Source organism: Propithecus coquereli, unplaced genomic scaffold (assembly GCF_000956105.1).
Source record: "Propithecus coquereli isolate 6110/MARCELLA unplaced genomic scaffold, Pcoq_1.0 Scaffold10, whole genome shotgun sequence".
NCBI classification, from domain to species: Eukaryota; Metazoa; Chordata; class Mammalia; order Primates; family Indriidae; genus Propithecus; species Propithecus coquereli.
The window spans coordinates 1,086,113-1,101,047 of NW_012133858.1; the positions used below are offsets into that span (position 1 = coordinate 1,086,113).

At 41.0% G+C, this 14,935-nt stretch overlaps 1 protein-coding gene across 1 annotated transcript in view; it reads left to right on the forward strand.

Moving 5' to 3' along the window:
- The window catches only part of ARHGAP31 (Rho GTPase activating protein 31), a 114,124-nt gene that overhangs the window by 66,957 nt on the left and 32,232 nt on the right, over nt 1–14,935 (forward strand). The window contains exons 2-6 of the mRNA XM_012642616.1: nt 266–368; nt 2,576–2,720; nt 12,178–12,260; nt 13,540–13,647; nt 14,355–14,497. Coding sequence (XP_012498070.1) covers nt 266–368; nt 2,576–2,720; nt 12,178–12,260; nt 13,540–13,647; nt 14,355–14,497 — 582 coding nt within the window. The remainder of the gene's footprint in view (nt 1–265; nt 369–2,575; nt 2,721–12,177; nt 12,261–13,539; nt 13,648–14,354; nt 14,498–14,935) is intronic.

Genomic DNA, 14,935 nt, shown 5'->3' on the forward strand with positions numbered 1-14,935 from the left:
AATCAAAGTTTTTGCATATTTTTCAAATTCTTTAAAAAAAATTCTTAAAATACATGAGTTTTTTAAACTTTAACAAAACTCTATGATTTTTTGAAATACAAAAGGAACATCACCTACCACTTACAAATAACTGTTCCCACTTGTAACTCATATGAGCTCCATACTTGTTTCTCTTTGAAGTTACCTGAATTTTTAGAAGGATATCTTCAAAGGACAGTCGGATTTACATCTAGCACTTTATTGTTTTTTCTTTTCCTTTACATAGTTCCATATGTATTGAAGAGCTGTGCAGAATTTATAGAGACTCACGGCATCGTGGATGGAATCTATCGGCTTTCGGGAGTCACCTCAAACATACAACGGCTCAGGTAAGCCACAAGAACAGCCTAAAAGAATTCTCCTATGATCCTTTGTCCACGCCTCTGTCCACAGGTGTTGGGAGTATCAAAAACCTGAAGGGACTGCGTGAAGGGTGGCAAGACCCAAATGTGGCTGTTTTCAGATGCCTGACAGTTCCTTAATCCAATCAGGAAACTCTCCAGCCTGATATGATTCTTTCCAACAAAAGCTCCTAGGGCTTTGAATCTCTTTCTATGTCTTGAGCCAGAGAGATTTATCCTTCTTAGGTGGATCTGATTTGAGTTACAAGTTAGGAAAATGTGATCTAATTATCATTCACTTGCCTACCCAAAGCTCAGTTAGATTAGGTTCCTGTTACATAGCGTTCAGAACTCTGACATCGGTGTGAGTTTTTCTGTTGGCACACACTCAACATTTGATATTTTATTTGAAATAGTAATCAGAAGCCTCTCTAATTGATGCTGGTATTTTAAAAATTACTGATGGATGAACTATTTCCAAGTCTTTGGATTTATCCTAAACATTTGGAAGAAGTTTCTATTGCATTAAATTAAGAGGATAAAATCCTTTACACAAAACACACATATGTGTTTTATATATATATATATACACACACATAATAGAGTATTACAGTATATATAGAGTACATATAAAGTATTTATATATATACTTTTCTGTGACTAAAATAGGTTTATACATTTTGCATATTCTTGAACATCAAAAAGAACATCATTTAATGGTAATTTATATATTTATTAAAGTTCTTTAGTTATAAGTGTAGATTTTTAAAACATCCTGATTACAAGATTAATATGTAAAATTAATATGTAAAATTTCATAGGTTGTACAGGTAATTCAGTTTTCGTATTCTTCCTCCTGATTGGTTTCTGCCCCTCCCCCCAAAAAAATCTCAATTGTAATTAAATTATACCAAAGGAATAAAACATACTGTTTTCTCCTGGAGAAGTGATGTCTGTTTAAAAAAATAATTGGTTTATTGCAGCCATAGATTCTAATGAATCTATGTGTTGACATAATTTCATTAATTTGCTAGTGTGCCATTTTTTAGGGTTTCGACAGCAAATACTTCTTACTGGTTTACTTAGCTTTGCAATATACTACACAGTAGTTGGTATTCTGGAAGGATATTTGGGTGGGAGCCAATTCTTTCTCATTTAAGGACTGACCTTAGCCTTGAGAAGGGAAATTTTTGGCTAAATAAGTGAATAAGTTCTAGATTGTTTTTGTTCTGTCCTCTTAAAAGCACACATGCCTATGCATTTACGAGGCCAAGGCATAATTCTCTGTTCAAGGCTCCACTCAGTTCCCGTCAGGCTCTGACAGCATCAGGGATTTCCCTACCCTTCTTTAAAGGGCCAGACCCAGAGCACATGAGAATGGGCAGCAAGCTGTTTTGAAAATGCTGGTTCTGAAAGTCCTGTTGATTTTGTCAACACTTGGCTGACCAAGGGAATTCTCTCAAGACACCCAACTTCTCTTTATATTAAAGCTCACATGTGTCATTTTTAAGCAGATAAATATGTATTATGAGACAGTGTATTCATGTAACCTTTTAGGAAATGTTTTCTAATTAGAAACCAGGCCTGAAATTGGATGATGTTCCCAGAAATCCCACTATGGATGGTTTAAGAAGCTACGATTAAGCTCATCTATCCTGTAGGAGGCACCATCAGGCAGCCTAGAAGTTTCCATTGAGCATCAAAGTGATAGTTGATTGAAATTCTCAAACCTTGTGTTTGAGTCTCCAGATAAAACAAGTGTGTTGACAAGAATATATGGAGATGAGTGGTAACAATCTGACCTACTCTGGTTTTGTTCTCTCCTTTAAGAAAGGGAAGTTCATTTTGAACAATATTTTTGAAAAACTGAAATTTCAATAGATCTTTTTGGCAAACTGTTTTCATATTTCCTAGTGTTCATAACCAAGACTGCAGACATAATGCCGTGGAAAATCCATTTGTAAATGAGCATATATCTTTCTAATCACAGCAGATTTTGCAAGGAAGATCCAGACCCGAAGTGAAAGTCTACCCGTGGCTTCTTTGTTCCTGGAGTAGAAGGTCTTTTTAAATCAAGGTCAAAAATATAGTTGGATCAGCAGGTTAGGGTCTTTTTACCCCTAAGCAGGCAAGCAGCTGCCGACATGGAGCACATGTTCCCTGGGATTGTTATGTCTCCGTCTGTGTTGTTTCAGGCAAGAGTTTGGCTCAGATCAATGTCCAGATCTGACAAGGGAAGTGTACCTCCAGGACATCCACTGTGTGGGCTCACTCTGCAAGCTCTACTTTAGGGAGCTGCCCAACCCCCTCCTGACTTATGAGCTCTATGAGAAATTCACGGTGAGTGTTTGCATTTCCATTATGGGGACTGGGTGGGACTCATGGGATGGGCCAAGGAGAGTTTCAGCACTAAAATAACAATCATAATACGCACCAGATGGTTGACATTATCTTAGCGTGGTGATGGAAGTAGGATGATATGATGAGGAAAGTAGGGTAGTGGAACTGTCTGCTAAATTTTTCTTTCTTGAATTTTTGGAATCATGTTGTTTGTTTTAATAGCTGGATTAAATTATCTCTATGTTTATTCAACCAAATGTGCTTTATTATATAGGGAGGAAACTGAGAACCAGAGAAGTAAAGTGGCTGGCCCAAGGTCACACAGCAGAGGCAGGACAGGAATCTGAGGGTCCTGATGCTACACCCACTCATAGTTCTTTTTTGTCAGGCTAGTCCTTCTGTGTTTCTTTTGGGACCTGGGGGAAGTGGTGGGTGAGTGGGTAGAGAAGGGAGAGGGAACAAACAAAAGTCAGGAGAGAGGTCAGAGAGCTGGGAAAGGAAAGAATCTGAGAAAAGCAGCCAAGAAGGAGTGCAGGGTAAGCCAGAGAGTTAGGCTGGTGGGGAGGAAGGATGGGCAAGAGCAGAACAGCTAAATAGAAGCTGTATGGTCACCAAATAGGGATAGGCAAGTAGAAAGGAGAAAAAATGCTTAAAGGATGTCAGTAGAGGTAGCATTGAAAATAGGGCTTGAACATTTGGCTGTATGAGTGGAGGTGTGGAGTGGTCAGAGAGTTGAGTTTAACCAAGGTTGGAGTTCAGCCAGCCAAAGAGGGCTGAAGGACGTGAAAGTGTACGCCAGGGAGTGATTGAAATAACTGGCCATGGAATTTAGTGTGAATAAGAAAGGAAATGAGGCCATAAGGCAGATGAGTAACAGTGAAAAAGTAGATCAAGGAATTATTCATCCCGGTGAGGTCAGTGGGTGCTGGAGTACGGTAGTCAGGGTTGGGGGAGGGTGTTTGAATTGAGATTGGGAAGGGGTTGCAATTATTGGTAAGGACCAGCCCCAGGCTCTAATGGTGGGAGGGAGTCTTTCTCATGGCTCCTGTAATAAACTTATTTTGAGCATATGAAAGATTCTTCGATTTGAAATGATATAGGAATGAATGAAAAATTCTTCTTAAAAATTTGGCTTGGGCCATTAAAAATACATGTAAGAGTTTTTAGTGATACAGGGAAATAGTCATATGATAATTGGGGAAAAAGCCCAGATATAAAATTGTCTATTAATGGAAGATTAAAAGAAAGATGTTCAAAAGACTAAGCCATTCATTCCAGTGATTGGATTATGGGTGGTTTTTCCTGCTTCTTTATACTTTAACTTTCATAATTTTGTCCACTAAAAATACATTAATTTTTAATGAAAAAATAGACCAAAGCACACAAAAAAATTGGACATAAGTGTTGACCACTAGAGAAGTCAACATGTACCAGCTGATGTAGAGTCGTCAGTGGTTAAGGGGACTTCTCCCCTGGAGATCTAAGGTGGAAGGTAAACAAGCCTCCAATCTGCATGGCTAAGTCATAAATAATGGCAGCCCCTGCCCATGGAACCACAGAGAAGTACAGATTATAATCACTCTTACCATATGTGTTCCCACATTTTAAAAGTAATCATGTTCAATAAAAGACAGTTTGGAAAATGAAGGAAAGTAGAAAGGAAACTTCCTTAAAGACAACTACAGTTAACATATTTAGGTATTTCCTTCAGTCTTTTATTCTTTTTCTGTTTTTGTTGTTTTGTTTTCCCAAAACAAAATATATTTTATTGCAAAAATGAAAGCATACAAAAAAGTATAAAGGAGAAAGTATAAGTCACCTGAAATACCATACCCCAGACATAGCTCTTAACAGACACTAACTATATCTATAACAGATATTAACACACACACACACACACACACACACACACGCACACACACACTCTTCCACTTCTCAGTTCTATATATTGCTGTTTTGGAATGCTTTTAATTCAACAATGTGACCATTTTTCATGTTAATAAATATAGAAAGACATATATGAGTATTCTCTCATATGTGCCATGATTTCTGAAACCAGGCTCCTACTAATGGATATTTAGGATTTTTGTTTCTCAACACTTTGCTTTCATAAACTTTATAATAAACATTTTTGCACATTTATCTTTATACTTTTGTCTGTTTATATCATTAGGGGAAAATCACTGAAGTATATTTGCTGAGTAAAGAGTTCTTGTTTAAAATTTTGTCACATACTGCCAAACTGTCCTCCCTGGAGACAGGAATGTTCTTTTCCCCACAGACTTGCCAACACCAAGTATTTTCAATTTAAGTTATTTGCCAGCCTGAATCAATCAAAAGTAATATCTTATTGTTCTTTCAATTTGTGGGTAAGATTTTGTTTTCTACATAGTCATAAGCCCCTTATCAGTACAATAGTTTCATCTTTGAATATGATAGAATGGAATATAATCATGTTAATGAACTGAATGAGTCTAATTTCTTTTAACAAATATCTCATTCTATATTAGTTGGGGGTTGATAGGAATTCTTGTCTAGAAACTTCAGAAATACAGTTTCTTCTTAGACTTTGTCTATAGGCTCAGAACAAAACTGACATTTATGTCTCCCCCTCCTGTTCCCAGATATTGCTAATCATTCTGTTCTCTCACAGCAACTGAAAAATACCAATGTAATATTTTGTCACCTTGTCATCAAATTTTAAGGAAATCTGACATTGTATTTAGGCAAGTTTATTGACACTAATAAAACAGGAATGTGTTATTATGACAACTGACCTCTACATAGATAGTACCTAGTGCAGTTAACTATGTTGAAGAATTTATCATTTAATAGATTTCTTTGATCATAGTAATGAATATGATAATATAAACAAGCCTTCTTCAAGGACATGGAAGTAGCTCTGTTACATTGTTTCACATTCTCACATTTATTTAAACCTACTTGCACAGCTAAAGTAGAATAATATCTCAATGGAATAATAAAAGAATTAAAAAAAATTAATAGAATAATAATACTGCTAATAGCATTCATTTATTGAATGCTGACTATATGATAAACTCATTATAAATATTATTTCATTTAATCCTGAAAATAATGCCATGAAGCAGGTTTTATTGTCTTTGTTGGTACAGCTAATAAGTGAAGGTAAAGATTTAAAATTTTGTTTCATAGCTACCACACTACTAAAAAAGAGTTAACAGCACTTAAGTAAGCTCAGGTATTAAATAACTTCATACAAGATAAAGTAATGAAGGAACAATTCCATGAACAGTGTTAGGAAAATTGGCTAACTGTTGGAGAAGGGAGAAATCACATTGCATCCTTACAATTTAACAGATTTCAGGGTAGAGAAGAGTTTCCTAATAATAACAGCAAAGGAAAAAAATCACAAAAGACAAATTTAACAAACTGAACTATGTAGGAACTATTTTTCTATATAAAAAATACATTAACAAAATTAAAAAGCAAATGACCAACCATGAAAACTATTCAAAATAAAGATGACAGGGGATCGATGTTCTTTGATTATATAGAACTCCTACCTATCAATAAAAAGAAAAAGAACACATAACACCTCGCTAAACAAACAAGCAAAGAACCTCAATAGTCAATTCACAGAAAAACAAATCAATTTATTCTAAAATTATCAATACATTAGAATCGTATGTTTGCATATTAAAGAAATAATTTTTTAATGTTACCATTTCATACTGGCAGGCCTGTGGTAAGACTGGCTCTTTTATAGTTTTCTACTGGAAGTGTAAATTGGTTGGACATCCCAGAAAGTCACTTGAAATTACTATCCTAAAATGTTCATAGTCTTTAATCCAATAACTCTATTTCTGGGACTCCATTCTAGGGTAATAATCAGATGTGCACACAAATAATTGATGTTCAAGTATGTTCACTGCACTGTTATGTATAATACAAAAATTTTGTAGAGTACCTGTCTAACAATAAAAGATGATTTAAATAAATGATAAATCTATTATTTTTAAAACTGTGTAGCCATGAAAAGTCACATTTTTTGAAGAATATTTACTGGCCAAAATATAAAGTTAAATGGAAAAAAAGCAATATATGCAACCAAATAGGAAATTATGCCAGTGTTCATATTCGGTGCTGGGAGACCTGGGCAGACTGCTGTCTTTTTGCTTCATGTGTAAGCAAGTTAATAGTGGTTATTTCTGGATGGTGTGATAAAAGGTGATTTTTATTTTCTGCAGATTTTGTATGTTAATTTTTAGTACATGTGTTAATTTTCTGTAAAAATTTACCAAAACTAGGTGATTTAAACAACAGAAATTTATTCTCTCACAGTTTTGGAGGCCATAAGTTTGAAATCACTTTCCCTAGGCTGAAGTCAAGGTGTCAGCAGGGCTGAGGAAGCTCTAGAGGAAAATTCATGCCTTGCCTCTCCCAGCTTCTGGTGGCTGCTGGCATTCCCTGGCTTGTGGCCACCTCACTCGCATCCCTGCCTCCCTGTTCACACTGCCTTCTCCTCTCCTGTCTATGTCAAATCGCCCCTACCTCTCTCTTCTAACGTTCCCACGACTGCATTAACGCTCTCCACCCCCCGACAATCTAGGATAATCTCCTCACTAAAGATCCTTAATTTGACCGCATCTGCAAAGACTCTTTTTCCAGATAAGGTAACATTTACAGGATCCAGGGATTAGGACCTAATATCCTTGGAAGCAATTATTCAACCTAGTACATTTTATTTTTATCAGAAAAAAACAACATTCATTTTAGGAAAAATTCAGTTTTGTTCAGATTGATCCAGCTAAAATTATTACACCCAAAGCAGGGAAAAATGGAGATTTTTAGAGGAGGTAGTTTAGAGAGGTGTTAAATTATATATTGAATTTATATCAAAATAATATCTTTATGTATCAATCTCCCTTCTTAAATTGAAAGCTTCCTGAGGACAAGAACTGTGTTTATTTTACTCGTTGTGTTCCTTTGCCTGCTCTCCAGCTACTGGAAAATGTCGTAACTGTTACTTAGTAAATGTTTGCTGACAGGTTTGTTGACCCATGCACATCATTTGAAAGGTCACTTAGGGCAGACAACTAGCACCTTGCAATAGACAAAGGCAGGCTGGCTGTGAGCCCAAGACAGCTGCCAAGGGAACAGTTGCCAAGTGTCTTGGTTTGCCCCAGTGACTCTCCCAGTTTCAACGCTGAAAGTCTCATGTCCCAGGAAACCTCTCCATCGCAGGCAAACCAGGATGATTGGTTACCCTGCCAGGAGCCCAGAGTTGAAAGGAGCAGCCTCAGCCATGCTGGTGTTCAGCACGATCGAGAATGGACCCATGATGGTACTGTCCTGGAAGTGTGGCCCAAGTGTGGCTGTTTCACGTTCTCAAGCTCAAAGCAAAATATTGACTCATTCACTTATTCCATTCAACAAATGATTACTGGGCACCTGCTATGTACACCTAGCAGGCATAGTTCTAGGTGGGGAGATTTAATGGTGAACGAGATAGAAAAATCCTCATTCTTGTCAAACTTACATTTTAATGGAGGGGATAGATGATAAAAAAAATGTAAGGCATAGATCTATAATGAGAACTGTTGGTAAGTACTATACAGAGAAATAATGTAGGGTACGGCGGAGAGAATGATGGAGACTGCTGTTTTAGGTAGGATAATCAGAGATCTCTTTATGGGGCAACATTTGAAATTAGACAAGGGTAAAATAAGGGAACACACAGTACAAGTATCTGGGGGAAGAGGGTGCCAAGAAGAAATAGCAGCTGCAAAGGCCCTGGGGTGGGGGTGGGAGGACATGCTGAGCTTGCTCGAGGGAACATGTGATGCCAGTGGGGCCAGCATGGAAGAAGCGAGGAGAAAACAATGGGCGACAGAGCAGGGGAATTTGCAGATGGGCCAGATCACTTAGCAGTGCTCGCTTTGAGAGGTGTAATGAAGACATATATAAAGACTGTCCGGAGGACATGCAGTGCTTCCTCTGGAGACTTCAGTTGGAAGGAAGACTGATTCCTCTATGCCTTCCTCTGGAGGCTTTGCTTTTTTTTTTTTAATATAATCTGTGAATGAATTACTTTTTAAAAATCAAGTTAATAGCTTAAAATAATTTATAATTATAAAAATGGTTTTATAGTAATTTTACATAATTAATAAAACATTAAAGTTGCAGCTGGGGTGCAGTTGGAAGGGAGAGCTACGGGTTGTCTGTGTTGGGCCACCCCTGGTGGCAGGGCTGCCTAAGCAGCAGGACTAGAGGTGCAGGGGCCATGCAGCTTTGAGTAAACAGAGAAACCCAGAGTGAGGGCCCTACAGTGGGGAACTTTTGTTCCTCAGCCTTTGCCAGAGTCCTCAAAGGGCAGGAAGCTGATGGTATTTTATATATTTTTAAGACAGAATCTCACTCTGTTGCTCAGGCTGGACTGCAGTGGTGCGATCATAGCTCACTGCAGCCTCAAACTCCTGGGCTCAAACTGTCCTCCCTCCGCAGCCTCCCAAGTAGCTGGGACTACAGGAATGTGCCACCACGCCTAGCTGAAGCTAGTGTTATTGATACTGATTTGTAGAGAACAAATAGTCACAGATTCATCCTAGATCTTTTAAGATTTAACCATTAGCCACATTGCTCTGGCTAAGGTTGAGTAAAATTCTCTTACAGGCAAAAAATTGGGCAAAATTTCAAGCCCCCTCCCACAATTGCCCAACTATGGGTTTGCCTATCCTGATGGGAGAATATGAAGAAGATAAGAATAAGTTTGCAGTGATCAGATCCCTTCAGGAATAAAACAAGGATTTAGAGAGATTATAGAGAGGTTTGGAGTGGGTTGGAGAGAGGTTGTAAATAATGAAGTAAATGCCAATCCCAAATGGAACCTGCAGGCATCAAGGGGTGAGCCTGCCCCACCTCTTAGAACAAAGACGACTAACAGCTTCCTAAATTATTAAAGGAAGTTTCCACGAGGGTTGTTAAATTGGCCTGCACCTTTATTCTCCAGACACATTTTTTAAATGGGAGGGGGGTTGCTGGTACAGAGCTTTGCTAAGCCTGACGCTGGCTGTGCAGAGATGAAGAGAATCCTTGCCACCCCTCCCTCTGTGCACAACGGAATGCGGGAGGGTCCACACCACATTCCACAGCCCTTCCTTCCCCCAGAGCTGCTCTCCCTGGCTCCCCTTTGTGAGGTTCTCTCTGCCTAGTGGAGCAAGGGTCCCCTCCACAATCCTGTTTTCCAAATGACAGTTCCAGGGAAGAGAACGGAGGTATCAGGTGCTTACTAGAGGCCCCATTCTTGCCCCTGGCCTACCTACATCCTGCATATCTCGCAAAGCTAGGATTACAGCGGCGATCTTGCTTCCACTGGGTCTACTCGCAGGCTGGCAAACCCACCAGAAGATTGGGACACCCCCGGCCTGCATTTCTCCTCACTTCTGCTTAGGACACGGGACCTCAAGTTCTCCCCATGAAGAATTTTAGTTGCCTTTTAAAATGGCGGGCTTCTGTATATATGTCTTACTTCAATTAAATAAAAAAGGTAAAAAAAGAAAAAACGTGGTGGACAAAGCCTGGGCATGATGTCCCATGTAGTGAATACCTACTGTGTGCTAGGCACTGCTCTGGACACAGGGACTCATCATATCCCTGCACTTACCACACTTATGTCTAGCAAGGGACATGGGCAATAAACAATAGCCCTAATAGATAAACACATTATATAGTGTGTAATGGCGGTGAGTCTGTGTGGGGGAAAGCGAGAGGGATCGGGAGAGCCAGGCTGGGGCAGGACTGCAGAGTTCTCCTCTGGTTAGAACAGAACACACACAGTTGGTGTGGCCTGGAATAGGGTGTGGCAAACAGAAGTGCCCAGTAGAGTTAATTCCCTTACAATTTTCTATGCCTAAAAATTTTCATTACTGAGAGTGTGAACTTCAGCATTTACATGCAAGCAAGCAAATGACTGCTAAAGACTAAACAGAAGGCCAGGCACAGTGGCTCACACCTGTAATCTTCGCACTTTGGAAGGCCAGTGGGGGAAGACCGCTTGAAGCCAGGAGTTCAAGACCAGCCTGAGCAAGAGCGAGACCCTAACTCTACAGAAAATAGAAAAATTAACCAAGGGTGCTGGTGCGTGCCTGTAGCCCCAGCTACTTGGTGAGGCTGAGACAGGAGGATCACTTGAACCCAGGAGTTTGAGGTTGCAGTGAGCTATGATGCACTCTAGCCTGGAGACAGAAAAAAAAAACAAAAAAGATTGAACAGAGGTGAACGATATAAGAAAACCATCACCACAGTCAGGATGTTATGTTTGGTAGTATTTGTATTTGGTAATATTGCAGGAGGCGGTATCTACCAATTAAAGAATGTATTTTATGGTTATACCTTTATCATACACAAATGTAAAGTAAGTTTCCAGCACCAGGAGGAAATACAAGACTAAGTCACATTTGCCTTGAATTCAAGATCATGAAGATCAAAGTGAGCTCCAGAGCCCCTTTTAAAGTATATCTTGATCTAGGTGGGTTACCCAGGCACATTCATATGAAAAAACTCACGGACCTGTAGCTTAAGATTTGTACACTTTTAATATATGTAAATGATGTCTCAGTGAGAAAAGAAAGGTAGATGTGATTCCCCTCGACCTTGCACCTGGGGACTGCTCCTGTGCTGGTGGTTCCTGAGCACTCGGCCCTGCAGCGGGAGGGCCCTGGGGCCTGGGCACCGGCAGCACAGATTCCCAGGAGAGGGTGGGAGAATCTGCCCAGGGATGCCTGCGTCGTGCTGAAGCCCCGGCAGGCGAGGGATGGACGTGGGCTGCCTGTGGTCGCGCTGCCTTTATGGCTGTTCCTGTCTCTCCTTGAAGGCCTGGGGCTGATGGGGGAACAAAATACCCACACAGGAAATAACCCAAGAGCAAGTCCAGGCAAGGCCACCAGGTCTCAGGGACAAAGCTCTTATCCCTGCTGAGGAAGGCACATCTTTCCTGCTTCCTGGCATCTAGGACAGGCAGCAGCTGAGTACTCGAGGTCATGGTCACAGGCAAGGGGGGGTGGCTGTACCCACAAAGACCTCCGGCCAAGTAGACATGGTGCCACCCTGTCAACTCCTTCTCACTCTGCCTCTGTCTCTTTATCTCTCCAAGTGTGAGTCTCCGTGACTCTCTGCCACACGAGACACACCCAAGATTCTACACATTCTTTACCAGACACCTAACAGCCATCTCAGGATGCACAGGGACCTCAGCAGCCCACCCATCCTTGTGTGCACACACTGTGAGACACTTCACATCACTTGCCCTCAGACTGTAGCTGGTTGGTTGTTCTCACAGGAAAGCATGCCTCTTGGAAGGCTGCTCTCTAGGCACAGTCGTGGGACTGGAGTGCAGGGGCCTGAATGATACCAGCACACACAGGTGGTGTCAATGCTCTCTAGCACTCACTGGGCTGCTTCGTGTTCTTGTCCACAGGAGGCGGTGTCACATTGCCCGGAAGAAGGCCAGCTGGCCCGAATCCAAAATGTTATTCAGGAGCTTCCCCCTTCCCATTATAGGTAAGAATCCTTGGGAAAAGAAATGTGTAGGCTGAGCATGGTGGCTCATGCCTGTAATCCTAGCACTTTGGGAAACTCACTTGAGGCCAAGAGTTCGAGACCAGCCTGGACAATATAGCAAGACCCCATCTCTAAAAAAAAATTTTTTTTAAAAATTAGCCAGGTGTGGTGGTGACGTGCCTGTAGTCCCAGCTACTTGGGAGGCTGAGGCAGGAGGATCACTTGAGCCCAGGAGTCTAAGGTTACTGTGAGCTATGATCACAGTACTGTACTCCAGCCTAAGTGACAGAACCAGACCCTGTCTCTTAAAAAAATTAATGTGCAGCCTCTCAATGTGATGTGATACCAAAAAGACAGAAAAACAGGCTAACATCATAAAAAGGAGCAAATTCAGAGGACAGTGGCTTTGCTGGGGGCATTTTGAAGTTGGTGAACAGGTCACTATTATTGAAGTGAGTTGGTGCCTGACCAGGGACATTAGCGGCAAGGGGCAGTCCATCTCGAAGTCACCTGCAGGGCACCCTCAGAGTCCCTCAGGAAGTCATCCTGCTCATGCAAGCCAGCCTCTCAGGGGCATCCGTCATTCTTACCCGGATTTGTAGCATAACCAAATCTGTGGAAGCCACAATAGCCTTTAAACAGGGGTTGCCTGCAGCGCTGCTGCATTTGACAGATTGAACTCTCTGCTTGCTCTTCATACCACCGCGTGCAGCATCCCCACCCTTTCAGTTCATTCTTGCAGGGTAGCCCCTGATTGTACCACCTTCCCCAGTGCCCCTTACGCACTCCCACCTTTTACAAGGGGGCAGACTTTGATGTAAGAAAGAACTTCTAACAATAATGTTGTTCGTCCATGAAATGAGCTCCTTTAACAAATGTAAGTTATCTGTAGCTGGAAGAATTTTTTCTAATAGTGCCTAGATGACAGCCTATTTCAACACTGCACAGAGGCGTTTCTAATCTGGTGGAAAAGGGGGCACAAGTGGCTGCTAAGAGTGCTCCGACTCTGGGGTGCTGGGATTCCCTGGTTCTGCCTCTGGCTGATGCTCCATGGGCCTCCGCTGACTTCTGCCTGACTGACCCTCTTCCCCACCCTGGGCCAGCGTGCCTAGGGTCAAGAAACTTATTTCCATCAATCTTGACATCTTCCCAATATTCCTTCAAAATCCGTAAGATAGAAATATTTAAAGTCTCTTAAATCTAACTTAGAAATTATCTGCAGACGTCAGGCTTCACACAGGCACTGAAGTTTCTTTGTCAAAAAACCAAACCATTACAGGACCTTGGAATACCTGATTCGACACCTGGCCCACATCGCCTCCTTCAGCAGCAAGACCAACATGCATGCCAGGAACCTGGCCCTGGTGTGGGCACCAAACCTGCTCAGGTAACCGCTACACCCTCACCTTCTCACCACCACAGTGGGCTCAAAACAGCCCCCCAAATGAAATGAAGACTGGATTCTTCAAAATGGAAGCCCCTTTAAGACAATATGGTCATTTGTAGCACATACGAATTAAAGGTGATTTTAATAGCCTATGTTCTTTGCCTGCTAACTTGGAAGCTCTGGGTTCCAAAGGCATGTTTTGGGGGTTTTTTTTTGTTTTGTTTGTTTGTTTTTTGGCTACAATCACAATGTGGCTAAAGTTGTGGGTATGTATGTTACAATTTCTCAAAAAGGATTTTATTGTTTTGGGGGTTCATTGGCTTTTGATTTTGGTGCGGTCACAGCTGGCTGTAACCTGAATCAGCTGCTTCAAGTGACTTCATAAGTGATGACCTGTCCCATGGAATAATTGAGTGGGAGCAGAGGGATCCTATGAAGAAAATGAAAATCAATTTCTGTATATTTACAGGATAGCATTTATAATTTTTCAATGTATAATACCTGGCAACTGTTTTAAATTTGTTCAGTCTATTGGGCTTCACAGCCTTTGGAGAGTCTCTTTAATTGGTCTTAAATAGTTAAATATTCTATAAAATAAACTGCATAAATTTAAAATATGTGCTTGTGCAAAAGGCCCACTGGCTCCCCTCGCTGCTTCAGGCTGTCAGGCAGATTCACCCACTGGATGTGTTTCTTTCACGGTGTAGGTCTAAAGAGATCGAAGCCACTGGTTGCAATGGAGATGCAGCCTTCCTCGCAGTCCGGGTCCAGCAGGTGGTGATTGAGTTCATATTGAATCACGTGGATCAAATCTTTAACAATGGCGCACCTGGGTCTCTGGAGAACAATGGTAATGACTCCTTCCCGCATATACCCCCACAGCTTATCCTCCTTTCTTGCCCTAGTCATGGGGCCCAAGAGTAAGTGAGAGTGGGCTTGGTTCTAGCTCTCAGTTTTGAGTGTGTGTGTGTCAGTGTCTGAGGATCACGCATATATACATCTGTATGTGTGTAGCGAAGCTATGGTGTGTTTGCATGTGCTTTTCCATGTTTCTGATCAATTGCATCTATGGGCTATCCTGTGAGTATGGTGTGGTAGAATAGAGCTGGAATAGTGTTCTACTAGTTTTAGTGAGCTCTTAAAATCTGAGTTCTGGCACTGGCAACGTTCTTCTTGACTGTTAGATTTTGTCTTTACTCTCACTATGGTATTACAGAAGACCCTTATACCTTCACCTTGAAGTCTTAGATGAACATTAGAGGTAACATGTTCATACTCACATGTACAT